This window comes from Piliocolobus tephrosceles, chromosome 5, assembly GCF_002776525.5.
Source record: "Piliocolobus tephrosceles isolate RC106 chromosome 5, ASM277652v3, whole genome shotgun sequence".
Lineage (NCBI taxonomy): Eukaryota > Metazoa > Chordata > Mammalia > Primates > Cercopithecidae > Piliocolobus > Piliocolobus tephrosceles.
The window spans coordinates 139565179-139583232 of NC_045438.1; the positions used below are offsets into that span (position 1 = coordinate 139565179).

The 18054-nt window shown below is 38.5% G+C and overlaps 1 protein-coding gene across 1 annotated transcript; it reads left to right on the top strand.

Moving 5' to 3' along the window:
- The first annotated feature begins 800 nt into the window (after positions 1 to 800).
- On the top strand, positions 801 to 1739 carry LOC111525905 (olfactory receptor 2B6-like). Its single transcript, XM_023191557.2, has one exon. It carries the CDS (start codon positions 801 to 803, stop codon positions 1737 to 1739), a length of 939 nt encoding a protein of 312 aa, XP_023047325.2.
- The last annotated feature ends 16315 nt before the right edge of the window (positions 1740 to 18054 follow it).

An 18054-nucleotide genomic window follows, 5' to 3' on the forward strand; every position in this document is an offset into this window, starting at 1 on the left:
AATAAAACCCCAAAAATGCAAAACCAAATTCATCATCATAGGAGAACCTTGCCATTGTAGGTTAACTCTGTCAATTTATACTTGAGGAAATGAACAATAAAAATATTTAATTTTCTTGTTCAAATTCAAATTGCTCAGATAGATTTGTTTAAATCCAAAGTCTTCCTGCTTCCCATGGAGATGATATGGTTATTCCAACCAACTAGTTGGAACTGGACAACGCTATCTTGATGATTCTTATGACTCCAGGTTTTCTCCTCCTTTTTCTCCTACCATTGCTACCTCAATACGTTTATTCTTCTTGACATTTCAGTAATTCCTTGCAGCAGGGTTTCTGAAAATAAGCCATCCTGTTCCTCAGCCCCAGGACACATTTACTCTATCAGACACCTAAAGATAGGAAACAATAAATTTCATTCTAGCAACCTCCTCAGCTGATTTTTATGCAACTCAAAGATTGAAAAAACTGTTATTTTGAAGTTTCCAAAATAGTCACTTCTACTTTGTATTTAATCGTCACCTCACTCAAGAATGATAGTTATTGTCAGCTTTCTTACACAGAAGAAGAAATTCTGTTTCAAAATGGTTGGGTTACTGGATTAAGATAACTGCCTTTAATTTGTAGTGTCATGTGGGAAAATAAGATCATCTGATACCAGATGTTTTATGTTATTCTGACCCCAGGTTACTGCACCCTGTCATCTATAAGTAGATAATCAATGCATCACCATGTTTTGTCCATGCCCATAACTCTACCTTCTTTGGCACATCCCTACTACAGGTGAAACAAATTGAAGATAATGCCACTAATTAATGAAAGCCGTCCTGAAGAATTTACTCTGCTAGGCTTTGCAGACCGCCCTTGGCTAGAGCTTCCTCTGTTCACTAGTCTTCTTATAACGTACCCCATAGCCATGATGGGAAACATCACAATCATTCTGGTGTCCAGGTTAGACTCTCGTCTTCAAAGCCCCATGTATTTCTTCCTCGCCAACCTCTCCTTTTTGGACATGTGTTACACCACAAGCATTGTCCCTCAGATGCTGGTTAACCTGGGAAGCTCTAAGAAGACCATCAGCTATATGGGGTGTGTAGTTCAGCTGTATTTCTTTCACATAATGGGGGGCACAGAATGTTTGCTCTTGGCTCTTATGTCCTTCGATCGCTATGTGGCCATCTGCAGACCTCTTCACTACACCCTCATCATGAATCAGCGCATTTGTATCCTATTAGTTTCCACCGTGTGGCTAATTGGAATAACCTATGCTGTCTCAGAGGCCACTGCTACATTACGGTTGCCACTGTGTGGTCTCAATAAGCTGGACCACTTGCTGTGTGAGATTCCTGTTCTGATAAAGAATGCCTGTGGTGAAAAGGGTGCTAACGAGCTCACACTCTCTGTGGTATGCATTTTTATGTTAGCTGTCCCACTATGCTTAATTCTTGCTTCCTATGCTAGTATTGGACATGCTGTATTTAAGATCAAATCTTCTGAGGGAAGGAAAAAGGCCTTTGGGACATGTTCCTCCCATCTCATTGTAGTTTTCTTATTTTATGGCCCAGGCATTAGCATGTACCTTCAGCCCCCGTCCTCCATCTCAAGGGATCAGCCCAAGTTCATGGCCCTCTTCTATGGAGTGGTGACTCCCACACTCAACCCCTTTATCTACACCCTGCGGAATCAGGATGTGAAGGGGGCATTATGCCACCTGGTGAGGAGCATTTTCAGCTTTAAGTGATAGTTGGTAGACATCAAATGAAATTATTGAACAATTAGAGTAGGTTGCTCTAGTTTTCTGTAACAAATTCTTGTCTCATAATCAAATATCGGTTTACATGCTCTTGCAGAATATGTTGTGTCTCTGAGACTCTTTGTAAACATGATCGGCAAGGATTATACTTGACTAGTATGCACATTTTATTATGAAAATATGTTAAAATAGTTATATACTAGTTGGTACATACTGAAATAGTAGCTGTGTCAAGTAGTAAAAAATATTAGTAAAATGAATTCATTAGTTCAAGCTACCTGTAAAAATAGCATGGCAAGCACTCATCAGTTCATCACTCTCTATGAGTTGTCCCAAGTCTAAATGCACAGTGTGGCTACACTGGTCATTCAGTGTGAAGCACTCTATACTTTGGAAGAATCATGAGTTTCGTAAGTTTATCAACCCCAATTGATGTAGATGCTATTGCTTCTTAAAATGCTTTGTAATTCTTGTTTAACAAATAAGTATGCAGTGATTTTGTATTTTTAATTAAAGAATTTATTATTAAATATGGAAATAAGTGGTCTAGTGGGATAAAAAGTATGAATAAGTTTCCTATAGTTTCCTTTTACATACTATAATAATGAGTCTTCTGAATCAGTGAGATAACAAGGAAGTGATATTAATAATGAAACACAACCTGGAAGTATTTCTGTGCATAATTGGGATAGCCAGGAATGCCTTTTGGAACTAACTGTGTAAGAATCAGTATGAGAAAGAAATAAATTGTATTTTTGGAACAAAAAGCAACTTGATTACTTCAACAAACAATATAAGTTTGTTTTTTGATGTAAATGTTGAATGCAAATGGTATTCAAAATCTGTATCATTAAAAGTTGAAAGCGCTAAAACTTAGTTCTAGGACTCACACCCCAAAACTTAAAACTTTGTCATGAAATTAGTTATAACTTATGAGAGCAAATTAATGGATTTTATATTTATTTGGTGTTGAATTAATATGTTGAGAGTTCAACATGATGTTGTGCGTGAAGAAGTAAACACTTGTAAGAAACACAAAAGCTCATTTGGATTTTCCTGGCATATCTTCTGGTATGATCAAGATTTAAGCCAATAATTGGCAGGAAAACTTCATGTTATTCCAAACAAGAATCAACTGCAAAATAACAGATCATCTGGTGCTGGTACAGATCCTCAGATCATTGAACTTCTGTATATTCAGTTTGGAAAAAAATTTTAAGTAACTTTAAAAATTGGCATATTTCTGGTTGATTGCCAGAAAAATATTTTCAAGTTTTATACACATGCACACACAAAGACATGACCTAATTCTGTGATGTTAAACGATAGCTTTGATAATTTTTATTTAAGTATCCTTTGTCTAACTTAGTCTTAGATACAGAAATATATAGTAATTTCTAGTTTTGAGGGCAAAACCCAGAAAGATTTGTGTCAAAAGCTTTGCTGTAGAAACTCATCACGGTTCGTCTGACTCTTTCTCAAATATCCTCTGTCCTTGGCTAATGTATGTACTACTTTCAAGACCTGTAAAAAATATTCATTTCAGAGGGATGAATGAAATCTAGACACAATGAAAAATCAGGATTTCCTAAGAATTAAATGCAAAAATCTCAGAATAAAGAATACTGAGAACGGTGGTCTGGAAAATCCACAGAAGGGTTTTATTTGGATTTCATATTTCCAGGGAGTATATACTGTTTAGTATGCTACAGCATGAAGGATACTTCAGTCAACTTTTGAAAAGTACTATAGAAGGAAATGCATGTATTATACTGGAAAGTGAAAGTGTGCTCTACCTTTTGAGTAAACCACCAGCAATTCTGAGATTGCCTTTCAAGAAAAGTGATCTAAAGCTTTTATTTCCCCAAGCAAGCAAGCCTTTCCTAAACAACAAATGGAAGAAAACAAAGCATGTTGACCCCAGTTTTAAAGACACTAAAAATGTATTTGGGAAAATATTTAAGGTAGAACTCAAGAAGGTTTAACAGCGGCTTTCTCCATATTAGAGATGTCCTCAGATTTGCAGAGCATAATAACCCGCAAGGCAAGAAGTGCATCTTGCTTTAAAGGAGACAATTAAAATACATGTATTCAGGATTATGATTCAAAAAATTCCTTTATGGCCAATGCACAACTAATTTCTTTTCAAACTGTGATACTCAGAATTTCCATGCCTTGGAGGAGTTCCAGAGGCCACAGAGCATGAGGGTGGGATGGAGAATGTTAGAAATGGTGGAGCAGGAAAATCCATGTCATATTTTCTTTGAAGACAGGACATTTGATATGAACATGGATAACTGCTTCTCTATTATAAAAAGTAATCATTTTACTTTATTTTCATATTATAAAAATGGTATATTTGGACTAAATGGTCAAATATTTACTTGAGCAAAAAGTATATTATACAATACACATAAACACAAAATGAAACTTAAGTGAGTAGTGAGAATTCATTTAAGCCTTTAGGAATTTTTTCCACATAGAACTAAAGACTGAACATCTTTATTTTCATTAAGATTTGTATCATACAAAAATGTTTTTACCTCTTTCTAGATGTATCCATTTGTAACCATTGATCTTGAGGCCTCAGACTCTTGATACCTACTGAGACGTAATTATTTTATATAAAGACGGAGTTGACCTAAATAGCTGCTTATGTTTCACTTTGTCATACAAAAGGAAATTAAATCCATTGTATTAAAGGGTCTTTAAATCTACTTCTCAACACTCATATTTTTCAGCTACTACATTGTGCACCTCCCCTAAAACCACCATCACCTCCCATAAAACCACAGCATGTACACTAATACTTCTACTTCTTAAACTCTTCTGCATTTTCTCACTCCTGTATACTCATTTATTTTTGCATTCTGAAATGCCTCCTCCAGTTTTTAACCTCTCTAAAACCTTCCTTAAAATTAATTATAATATAGAACGCAATAAGCACCAACATGCATGTTCAAGAATGTGCCTTTGGGATGAAAAAGACTAAATACTCAAAGAAGAATTAAATATATTTTCAAAGGGTAGATAAAAATTGTAATATTTAATAGGAGTAACATAGTAATACATCACTGATTGAGGAAATATCATAATCAAAAAGTTAAATAAAGAGAAGTCAAAACTATCGAAAAGCTGCCATAAGTTACAAAAAGTTACTAAAAGTGTTAAACACATTGGATCCGCAGTCTTATTTAACCTTTCGATAACCCTTTAAGGTATGTATTAGCCACACTTGATAGATAATAAAAATGTGGTTTAGTAATTCTTGAGCTTGCATAGTTTATGTCAGAACTGGAATTTGAAAGTTTCCAATTACCAAAAATTCATGCTTTTTCCACCTTATAACAAATTCATGAAGAACTCCATGTTTCCGTCTGAAATCACATGGGGCAATATGTAAGACTGAAAGAAGGATACATGTTGAACTAGAACCAGGAACCAGAAACAAGGCTGATATTAAAGAATGTGTGTTTCTATAGAAGACGAGAATTTGATGGATTTTAAACCCTGAGATTATATAAGATCTTTATTTTGTGACTATATTTGGCAAAGTAAAAAAATCATTTGTAGTAGGAAAACACAGGAAATTACTTAAATGTACTTCAACAATCTATGCAATAGAAAATGAGCCTCTCTAGTAGGATGAGAAGTCAAAATGAAAAAGATGGGGAAAGTGTGAGAGATTAATACAGGAGGTTAACTTGGAAACTTTGTTAAATGTGTGTCCTCTGGGAAAGAGATGAGCCAAAGACGGTGGTGTTGATGTTTTAAGTCTGCAGGACTGAGCAGAAGGCATAGATTTTTTCAAAGACTTTAAAATCAAGGAAAGTAGTTTTTGAAACAGAAGTTAAAAGGACTCTAGAAAAACTGAAGTCAAATTCCACGGAAGATGTTATTAATTATCTACAAGAAGAAATAGATATCTATTTGTGGGAATGGTGGCTCACCCCTGTAATCCCAACACTTTGGGAGGCCAAGGCGGGCAGATCACTTGAGGCCAGGAGTTTGACACCACCCTGGTCAACATGGTGAAACCCCATCTCTACTAAAAATACAAAAATTAGCCAGAAGTGGCGGCCCGCGCCTGTGGGCCCAGCTTCTTGGGAGACTGAAGCACAAAAATTGCTTGAACCCAGAAGGTGGAGTTTGCAATGAGAAGAGATCACGCCACTGCACTCCAGCCTGGCCCACACAGTGAGACTGTATCTAAAGAAAAAAAAAAAAAGAAAAAGAGAAAAGAAGAAAAAGAAAAATAATTGCAAAAAGAGCATAAATTGTTATAAAAAAGTTATTCATAAAGGATGAATTTTTAGCATTTCTTCTTTGGACACATTAAAGAGATCCAAGATTTAACATAATGTTTTATTAAGATAAAGGTTTATGCATATAATATTTAGTATAATATAAATATACATTTTAACAATAATTAATATTGGAAAGTGGACAACAGTAGTTTCTGCAGACATTTCTAAGTCTTAGAGGCTATAATTCCCTTTTTCCGGAAAAGCTCTTCAAAGTAAAATAACAGTACTTACAAGGAACACTGATAAGTTTTCAATTGAAGGTTGTTTTAATATATGTGACATGTTGTCTGCATTAGGATAGTGAGAAGCCAGGGCTCAGTGGGCAATAGAGAGGATTCAAATGTGTTGGCAAATAAACTGCTTTAAAATTTGCTTCTGGAATTTCTTACCTTGCTATTATTCCAATATTCTCCCACCGAGCAAAGAGTGGAGTTAACTGCACCACGGGGACATCACCTCCTCCTACTCTCAGGGGATTCATTATCTCAGATTGCAAATTTTTAAGTGCAGCAAATCCTCTAATCATTTCTCTCTTGATTCCATAGAAACTGTTTTTACTATAGAGAGTACCAGCTAATGACTGAATCTGAGTTCACTTAGTGACTCTTAGACAAAACGGCACAGCTGACAGGTCACATTGTAAGGCGATTAATAAACAATGTTGACTGGTCATTCTGTGTAATTCAACAGCTTTGTTAGTAAGTAGTTACTGTGTGGCTTCTCTTTATAAACTAATGAATATGTTAATATAAATCATTTTCTGATTAATATATTCAATTTACAGTGCACAATATTTGGTATGAACATTATATCATGTTATAATTAAGACTGTATTTTGAAATTCATAATTGGCAAGAAATGGCCAGGTAGCCTTTTCTATTTGAACTATCAGAAAAATGTCTTCAAATTTTTAAATGACAGTCAGTATTCAAAGTACTTTAACAAACATCTCACCTGAAATAAAGATTTTTATGGCTGAAGGAGAAAAAATTTGAGATGCATTCCTTTTAAAATATTCATAATAAAGGACTGACACATGGTCTATTGTCTATGAAACTCCTTTGAATAATTCCATATATCTATGAATTCAGCTATGTCTTTAATATGAAGTTGCTACTAAATTATTCATTGTTTTAATTAATATCTACAAAAAATTCTCTGAAAATGGAACATACTAAAATGCTTTTGATCTCATGATTTAGCTGAAGTCAATTGTCAGCTATTATTAACAGTAATTTGTAGCCTGATATTTTTATGATCCTATTCCAAAATGATTCTATTAGTGAAAATGGCGTAGACTTTTGTCCTACCCCTTTTGTTTTGCATTAACTGAAAATCAAACATCAAATATTATCTTCTCTTTTCCACTCTCCTTCTGCCTAAAACATGTTTTCCTTTCTTTCTGGCTAAAATGTTGCAGGACCATTTTATTTTACTTTATTTAGTTTCATTTTCCCTTTAGTTCACATATAATTGTACACACCTATGAGACACAATGGGATGTTTTGATATAGATATACAATGTGGAGAGACCAAATTAGGGTAATTAGCATATTCATCTCCTTGAATATTTACCAATTCTTTGTGATGAGATCATTCAAAATCCTCTTTTCTACCTATTTTGAAATATACGCTATATTATTGTTAGCAACAGTCAACCTATCATGCAATGAAACGCTACAACTTATTCATCCTAACTGTAACTCTGTACCCATTGATCATACTCTCCTCATTCCCCTTTTCACCCTACCCTTTCCTGCTCCTCTGTAACCACTGTTGTACTCTCTACTTCCATAAGATGAACTTTTTTAGGCAATAGGACCATTTTAAATAAGCCTCTTATACTTTGTTACTATTAACATGGAAGCTGGAGTAGAGACTTTATCTTTCAGTAGCTTAATGAAGTCATGAAGAAAAATTCAGTATAGTTCATTGCACTGGTTGATTTAGAAAGTTCTGGGATGTATTTTGGCTAATGGGAAAACTGAAGTACCACTTGATCCCAATACATCTCTCCATTTTCCCCATGATTCACATTCAATTATACCCGATATGAGATCACTTTCCTTGCCTCAGTGCTTATTACTAACCTGTGCTGTTGCTGATACCAAGACACTCAGAGAGTTGCATTCTCCCTCATCCTCTGAAGAGTTTCCATTTACATAGGGTGTGAGCATCTGTGTGTGAAGGAGTCGAGGGAGCAGTGTTAACATACATTTCTGGCACTATAAACTTTCTAAAGTGTTGGTAGTAATGATTGGCTAATAGAACTTTATTGTTTGAATTTCAACTTTTATGTTAGATACAGAGGGTACACGTGCAGGTTTGTTACATGGGTATATTTCACCCAGGTAATGAGCATAGTACCCAATTTCTAATATCCTAAATTTAGGTAGTTTTCAACCCATGCTTCCCTCCCTCCACCTGCCTCTAATAGTCCCCAGTGTCTATTGTTGCCATGTTTATGTCAATGTGTGTGCAACATTTAGCTCTCACTTATAAGTGAGAAAGTGTGGTGTTTTATTAGTCCACTTAGGAGTATGACCTCCAGCTCCATCCATGTTGCTTCTAAGGACATGATTTCATTCTCTTTTACGGCTGCAGTTTTCATAATGTATTTATACCACATTTTCTTTAATTCACAACTGATGGGCACCTAGGTTGATTCCATGTCATTTTTATGGTGAATAGTGCAGCAATGAATGTACAAGTGCATGTGTCTTTTTGGTGTAATAAACTATTTTCCCTTGAATATATACCCCGTAATGGAATTGCTGGATCAAATGGTAGCTCTCTTTTGAGTTCTTTGAGAAATCTCCAAACTGCTTTCCACAGTGGCTGAAGTAATTTATATTCACACCAACAGTGTGTAAGCATTTCCTTTTCTCTGCAGCCTTTCCAGCAGCTGTTGTTTTTTGACTTTTTATAATAGCCATTTGGTATGAGATGGTATTTCATTGTGGCTTTTACTTGCATTTCTATGATGATTAGTGATGTCAAGCATTGTTTATATGTGTGTGGGTGACTAGTATGTCTTCTTTTGAGAAGTGTCCATTCATAACCCCATTTTTAAATGGGCTTATTTGTTGTTTGTTTTAAGTTTCTATAAATTCTGGATATTACACTTTTGTCAAATGCATAGTTTCAGAATATTTTCTCCCATTCTGTGGGTTGTGTGTTTACTGTTGACAGTTTCTTTTGCTGTGCAGAGGAGCTTCAGTTTAATTACTTCCCACTTGTCAATGTTTTGGTTTTGTTGCAATTGCTTTTAGGGACTTAGCCAAAATTTCTTTGCCAAGCTCAATGTTGAAAAGGATATTTCCTAGGTTTTCTGCTAGAATTTTTTTTATAAACTTTAAGTTCTAGGGTACATGTGCACAACGTGCAGGTTTCTTACCTAAGTATACAGGTGCCATGTTGGTTTGCTGCATCCATCAACTCGTCGTTTATATTAGGTATTTCTCCTAATACTATCCCTCCCCTAGCCCACCACCCCACAACAGGCTCCAGTGTGTGATGTTCCCCACCCTGGGTCCAAGTGTTCTCATTGTTCAATTCCCACCTATGAATGAGAACATGTGGTGTTTGGTTTTCCATCCTTGTGATGGTTTGCTGAGAATGACGGTTTCCAGCTTCACCCATGTCCCTGCAAAGGACATGAACTCACCCTTTTTATGGCTGCATAATATTCCATGGTGTATATGTGGCACATTTTCTTAATCCAGTCTATCATTGATGGATATTTGGGTTGGTTCCAAGTCTTTGCTATTGTGAATAGTGCTGCAATAAACATACATGTGCATGTGTACTTAAAGTAGCATGATTTATAATCCTTTGGGTATATACCCAGTAATGGGATGGCTGGGTCAAACGGTATTTCTGGTTCTAGATCCTCGAGGAATCGCTGCACTGTCCTCCACAATGGTTGAACTAATTTACACTCCCACCAACAGTGTAAAAGCATTCCTGTTTCTCCACATCCTCTCCAGCATCTGTTGTTTCCTGACTTTTTAATGATCACCATTCTAACTGGCGTGAGATGGTATATCATTGTGGTTTTGATTTGCATTTCTCTGATGACCAGTGATGATAAGCATTTTTTTCATGTGTCTGTTGGCTGCAGAAATGTCTTCTTTTGAGAAGTATCTATTTATATACTTTGCCTACTTTTTGATGGGGTTGTTTGTTTTTTTCTTGTAAATTTGTTTAAGTTCTTTGTAGATTCTGCATATTAGCCCTTTGTCAGATGGCTAGATTGCAAAAATTTTCTCCCATTCTGTAGGTTGCATGTTCACTCTGATGGTAGTTTCTTTTGCTGTGCAGGAGCTCTTTAGTTTAGTTAGATACCATTTGTCAATTTTGGCTTTTGTTGCCATTGCTTTTGGTGTTTGCTTTTGGTGTTTTAGTCATAAAGTCCTTGCCCATGCCTTTGTCTTGAATGGTATTACCTAGGTAATAGGGTTTTTTATGGTTTTAGGTCTAACATTTAAATCTTTAATCCATCTGGAATTAATTTTTTGTATAAGGTATAAGGAAGGGATCCAGTTTCAGCTTTCTACTTACGGCTAGCCAGTTTTCCCAGCACCATTTATTAAATACGGAATCCTTTCCCCATTGCTTGTTTTTGTCAGGTTTGTCAAAGATCAGATGGTTGTAGATGTGTGGTGTTATTTCTGAGGCCTCTGTTCTGTTCCATTGGTCTATATCTGTGTTTTGGTATCAATACCATGCTGTTTTGGTTACTGTAGCCTTGTAGTACAGTTTGAAGTCTGGTAGCATGATGTCTCCAGCTTTGTTCTTTTGACTTAGGATTGTCTTGGCAATGTGGATTCTTTTTTGGTTGATGTGAACTTTAGTTTTTCCAATTCTGTGAAGAAAGTCATCAGTAGCTTGATGGGGATGGCATTGAATCTATAAATTACCTTGGGCAGTATGGCCATTTTCACAATATTGATTCTTCCTATCCATGAGCATGGAATGTTCTTCCATTTGTTTGTGTCCTCTTTTATTTCGTTGAGCAATGGTTTGTAGTTCTCCTTGAAGAGGTCCTTCGCATCCCTTTTAAGTTGTATTCCTAGGTATTTTATTCTCTTTGAAGCAATTGTGAATGGAGTTCACTCATTATTTGGCTCTCTGTTTGTCTGTTATTGGTGTATAGGAATGCTTGTGATTTTTGCACGTTGACTTTGTATCCTGAGACTTTGCTGAATTTGCTTATCAGCTTAAGGAGATTTCGGGCTGAGATGATGGGGTGTACTAAATATACAATCATGTCATCTGCAAACAGGGACAATTTGACTTCCTTGTTTTCTAATTGAATACCCTTTATTTCTTTCTCTTGCCTGATTGCCCTGGCCAGAACTTCCAACACTATGTTGAATAGCAGTGGTGAGAGAGGGCATCCTTGTCTTGTGCTGGTTTTCAAAGGGAATACTTCCAATTCTTGCACATTCAGTATGATCTTGGCTATTGGCTTGTTATAATTCTGCTAGAATTTTTATAGTTTGAGGTCTTACACTGAAATCTTTCATCTATCTTGAGTCAATTTTTGTATATGGTAAAAGTAAATGTCCAGATTAGGGCTAATTAGCTATCCCAGCACCATTTCTTGAATAGAGAGTCCTCTTCCCATTGTTTTTGTTTTTGTCAGCCTTGTTGAAGTTCACACCACAGGTATTAGGCTTTATTTCTGAATTTCTATTCTGTTTCATTGCTATTTGTGTCTGATTTTGTGCCCATACCATGATGTTTTGGTGACTACAGCCTTATGATGTAGTTTGAAATTGGGTATTGTGATTCCTACGGCTACATTCTTTTTTCTTAGGGTTGCTTTGGCTATTCATGATCTTTTTTGGTTGCATATAACTTTTAGAATAGCTTTTTCTAATTCTGTGAAGAAGGATGTTGGTTTAAATTGCTTTAGGCAGTACAGTTGTTTTAACAATATTGATTCTTCCAATCCATGAGCATGTAATGTTTTTCCATTTATTTATGTTGCTTCTGATTTCTTCCAGCAGTGTTTTATAGTTCTCCTTGTAGAGATCTTTCCCCTCGTTAGTTAGCTATATTCCTAGATATTTCATTTTCTCTGTGACTATTGTAAATGAGATTGCTCTGATTTGACTCTCAGCCTTCATATTTTTGGTATACAGAAATGATACTGATTTAGTACACTGATTTTGTACCCTGAAACCTTGTTAAAATCATTTATCAGTTCTAGTAGCCTTCTGGCAGTCTTTAGGGCTTTCTAAGTATAGAATCATATCATCAGCAAAGGGAGATGGTTTGACTTATTTTCCTATGGGAATGCCTTCTATTTCTTTCTATCTCCCGATTGTTCTGGAGAGAATTTCACCACACCTATATTGAATAGGCGTGGTGAGAGTGGGCATTCTTGTCTTGCTCCAAATCTCAAGGGGAATGCTTCCAGCTTTTGCTCATTCTATATGATGTTAGCTATGGGTTTTTTTAATAGATGGCTCTTATTATTTTGAGGTTTGTTCCTTTAATGCCTAGTCTGTTGAGAGTTTTAATCATGAACCCTCAGGATTCATGGAGATGTTGGATTTTACCAAAAGCTTTTTCAGCATCTATTGAGATGATCATATGGCTTTTCTTTTTAATTCTGTTTATGTGATGAATCACATTTGTTGATTTGCAGATGTTCAACCAATCTTGCATGCCAGAAATAGAGCTTTCTTGATTGTGGTGTATTAACTTTTTGATGTGCTGCTGGATTTGTTTGGCTAGTATTTTCTTGAGGATTTTTCCTTCTATGTTCATCAGGGATAATAGATGGAATTTTTTTCTTTTTTTCTTTCTTTCTTTCTTTCTTTTCTTTTTTTCTTTTTTTTTTTCTTGGTATTAAGCTAACTCACCTACCTTAGTGTGCGTCACATATCTTGGCTTGATAATCCCAAGCTGTGCTTAGAAACCCAGGTAGCACCAGGACATCCTGCAGCTCAGGGTTGGGCTCTGGCTGCACTGTGAGATCTGATGTGCTTCTGGGTTGCTGGGAAAGTACTCACATGAAGCAAGGCACTCAGCTGGGCTGTGGAAGCTGCACAATGCACCTGCTTCCTCCAGTGCAGCTAGGCTTAGGACTTGGGAGGAGCCTGCAGGCAGGAGGGCTTGCAGAACAGACGTGTCCCAGTCCCACAGGGAAGCCAGCCCTGCTCTCCTCTGGCTTGGCAGTCAGCTGGGGCAAGAGCCTTGAAGAGGGAGACAGGAAGCTCTCAGGGACGGGTATCTATGGCTACCCTCCACTGAAGCTGCCCAGCACACAAAAGCTCCCAGGCTCTGCACTGTCTGAAGGACTGTCTCTGCCTGTTCCCCAGGGAGATCCCCCTGCCAGCTAACACATCTATGGGAGACACGGGGTCTCTTGTAGCTAGGATCCCAGAGATCCATGACAAGAGTGAGCTGTCCCTCAGTTCCCTTGCTCACCAATTTCCCAGGAGCCATGTGGGGCTGGGAACTAGCCCTGGCATTCAGGTACCATTTGCAGGGTTCCCAGATTTCTGCCTCTACAGCCTCAGCTTCAGCTTTGTCTCTCCATACACTCAGCATTTTCTCTCCTAAGATCCAACCAATATATGTTGATTTACTCAATAATTTGGTCTCTCTTAGTGAAAGCAGTGCTTCCTGGCTGCATCTAATTGAACATCTTGTCCCTTCCCATCTGTGTAATACATTTTTTATAGATGCTTTATTTTGACATAATTTTAGCTTTACACAAATGTTGCAAAGATGGCAAAGAATTCCCATATACACCTCACCTCACTTTCCCTTAATGTTACATTTCTCTGGTATATTTTTCAAAATTAAGAAACTAACAGTAGTATATTACTACTACCAAAACTCTAGACTATCTTTGAATTTCAGCAAGATTTTCTTTAATGTCCTTTTTTTGTTGCAGAATCCTATCCAGGACACTCCATTGCATTTACTTGTCATGTCTTTCAGTTTCCTGAATCTCTGCTATCTTGTTTTTTATGATGTTGAAAATTCTGAGTACTGCTCAGTTATGTTATAGAATGCACTTCAATCATGGTTTGTCTGATGTTTTCTAATGCTTATGTTATGGGATCCTTGGGGTATCACTTCACCAGCTGAAAACCTCTATGGCAAGTGGCACCTAAGCCCGGATTTTGCTCAGGCCCACTGGCCCACTCAGCCTGGCAGCCTGTGCTCAGTTCACATTACCAGTCTGGATACTATGCCTGCCAAAGGCAAGCAGAGCAGCCAGGGGTGTATGAGCCAGCAAGAGTGGGGTCCAGCCACTGCACACAGCCAGGCATGCTTGCCGTGGCAGGGCTGCAGTTCCTGGCACTGACAGGGGTGCTGGCTCCCTGCAAGTCTGCAGCTGGACCAGGTGTACTGCAAGCAGCTCCCACACCAGGAACCACAGAACCACCCAAAAAGGGTGTCACAGCCCTGGCTCAGTGAGCTCCTAGGTCTAGGCTCCCCAAAGGGCTGCAGCTCTTATCTCCTTTATGTCATCTGCAATGAGGTGAGGAAAGGGTATGTTCCAGCCCTGTTTGTGTGATGGCTCTTTCAGCCATGCCATTCAGTGGGTCCCAAGTTCTTGTCCCACACCCACAGGGTATGCGGATAAGCGGAGGGTGAGTAAGGTGAAGAAGAGTTTTACTGAACAATACAACAGCTGAGAGGAAACCCGCTCCTCTCCATAGCCAGGGTGTCCTGACTAGTGTTCAGCTCTCAGCAGAGAGGAGACCCTGGCGTGGGTAGCTCCTCTCCTCAGACAGGTCATCCCATAGAGTGTTCAGGTCTCAGCAGAAAAGAGACCCTAGGGTAGGTCATTCCTCTCTGCAGCTGGCTGTCCTGACATCTTTTTGCGTCTGAGTCTGGGAGTTTGTATGGACTTCGGAGGAGAGGAAGTGCGTGCTGATTGGTCCTTGAGCAGCCATGGACAGGCTTGGAAAAAGCACCCTAAGTTCACACTCCAGTCTGCAAGGCTGGCAGCCCGTCTCCCAGGTTTCGACCCTTCCCTGGGGGTTGAAAGTGGGGCCTCAACGTGGACCCGTCCCTTTCTGCCCAGGAGCCTGTCGGCCACCTGCCACTGTCGGAACAGCCCCAGGCTGTTCCTGCCAAGGGGCACCTGCAGGCCAGCGCCAAGCTGCCCTCAGCAGCACCCCCTCCAGCGTCCCTCCCTTGCTTACCGGTGCCCAAAGCCCAGAGGGGGCTGAAGTGGCAGAAGACTGGCATGACAGCACTGCCCCAAGTGTGGGCACATCAGGCCAGGTTGCAACAGCACCTGGGCTCAGCCTCAGCCATGCTCTGATATCAGAGCCGGTGCCAGGAGCAGGCAGAGGCCAGACACCAGGAGCAGGCACCTCCAAGCCTACGGGGGCAAAAAGGGCTTTCCCGGGCCCCCAAGAGTGCAGAGATGCCCGGGTCTGCAGCTGCAGCTTGGGCATCTGCAACAGCGCACAAGAGGGCAGGGTTATTACCTGCTCCTGGCACCTAAGAGCACAGGGATGCCCAGGTTTGTAGCCACAGCTTGAGCAGCTGCAGGTGCACACAGGAGGGTGGGGCTTCTGCCGGCTCCTGAACCCCAAGCGCACAGGGATGCCCGGGTCCGCAGGCGCTGCTAGGCAACTGTATCTGAGCCTGGGGAGCACGGGGCTCTTGCCTGCCAACTCTTAAGGGACGGGGGCTTCCGCCTGTTCCCGGCTCCTGCGGGCTCCATCGAGCGCACAGCCCCAACCGCACCTCCCCTACTACAGCCGGCGTCCCGGTTCAGTCGGGCCTCAGCTGCAGTCAATGACGCTGGGCCTTTGAATTTCTGGAGAGGAGACCACAGAGGTAAAGTGCCCTTTTTATCCCATCAGAGCAGGGGTTACCTAATATCTACATGGCATCACTGATGTGCTGACTTTAATCACTTGGTTAAGGTAGTGTTTGCACTAAATAAAACTTAAACTTACAGTTGTTACCTTTCAGTACTCTATTCCTCGGAAAATAGTCACTGAGTGTAGCCTATGCTTAACGAAGGAGATCATGAGCTTCACATCTGAAAGTGGGGACTATTAATAGACTAGTAAGGAAGATTTCTCTCTTCGTCTCATTTATGTATTTATTCAGTCATTTATTTGTAACAGTATGGACTCATACTTTTTATACTTCAGGTTATAATCCAGTGACATATTATTTATTTTGTTGTTGAAATTGCTCCAGCTTCCCCATTGAGAGCTCTTTCATGTTGGCTGCTGTGTCCCTTGGACAAGTCTTCATCCTTTTGTTATCCTTTTCTCTTCAGGGCCCCTCCTTGATTTCTGGTATTACTGGTTCTTCTCCAGGCTTCTCTTACATATTTTTTCACCAGCCTTAGAAATATCTTAGAATCAGACATTTCCCCAAGGATCTCTGGTTCTTTTCACTGGAAAATGGCATTAGAAAACATTATCTGAATGGGACATGTACACATTGCTATGAGGGTAACATTGTTTCTAGGCTATTTCACCAGAAAAGGCTAGGCAACCTGTGTCTACACAGTAAGCCCTGAACACACATGTATCTGTCATTGTTTCAATATTTGTCCATCTGTGTGTGTGTCCGTGTGTATTTGTGCTTGTGTTTAAACATGAGGTCATAGTGATAACTCTGACTCTAACACAGTCCCTAATGTCATTCTGGCCTTCCTTTCTTGCTTCTCCGTAACTTCTTATGCCAACAGGGAGAAACTTGGATGCCACTGTTCATTTTTAACATTTTTGTTCAACTAGTATGTATGTGAAGCAATTACAGAATTAGCTGAACCTGCATGAGAAACAAATTTACTATTCAGAATACCATATTTATGCACAGTTACTTTTGTCTATACTCTGACATTTTTTAACCAAAATATTATTTCTCGAAGTAAGTTAGGTCACTTTTTACTTCTTCTCTACCCTTTTCAGTGTTGTTAGCTTATATATTTATATAAAGTGAGGTTGATTTGTCACCGTCATACCATTCTAGAATCTTCCCACATCTTGGTGATATTTTTACTTGTTTATTTGCATGCATTTGAGTGCAGTTTTGTGATATACTACTTGGGGATTAATAAATCATAGACTTGGGTATTACTAGTGCAGCAACATACAAGACAACTCCATCATTTAAAAATTTCCCTTGTGTGTCTTCTTTGTAATCAACTAATCTCCCCTACACTAAGCCCTGAATACCACTGGTGTGTTTCCATCCCAATGAGTTTTTTTCCCAGATGTCTTATGAATGAAATCATACAATATTCAGACTTTGAAGTCTGGCTTCATCCATTTAGTAAAACACAGTTAACATATATTCATGTTGTTGCATGTATCAGTAGCTCATTCCATCCCGTTGGTCAATACTATTCATTGATCAATCAATTTCCACACAATCGTAGATCATTGTGTGGAAATACCCAAGATTATCTTTCCCCTGTTGAAGGGCATGGGTGGCTTACAGTTTTGAGTAATTATGAATGAAACTGATATAAACATTTGCATGCAGATTTTTACATGGATAAAAGCTTTAATTCACTGGAGTAAATACTTAGGAATGTGATTGTTAAGTCATATAGAAAGACTATATTAAACTTCACAAAAATTGCCAAATAGTCAGTGTTTGCGTCACTTTGCATTTCTACCAGCAATCAAAGAGAGTTTCCCCTCACTTTGCATTCTTGCTAGCATTTATTATTTTCAGTGCTTTTGTCTCAGTGACAAACAAAATTGTGAGAATTTATTTTTAATCTTATTATATGAGTACTTTCATAATACTCCAATTTTGTATCTTGGTTTACAAAGCCTTAATACTGACTATGTAGCTTTTTATAGGAAAAAATACTGTTATCTTGACTTTCGTGTAGGTTTTCTTAAATCAGTGAGATTTCCATCAGTCAATTTAACTGTAAATCAATTATTACAAGCTTTTTTAAATGTGGAAAATCATGTCTTTGATAAGAATAGGTCAGTTTTTTCATTTTTTTCTCTAAGAATTTTTGTTTT

Bases quoted from the DNA above. Each gene is read 5' to 3' on its own strand.
- LOC111525905 (XM_023191557.2), top strand. From the start codon at position 801: ATGCCACTAATTAATGAAAGCCGTCCTGAAGAATTTACTCTGCTAGGC.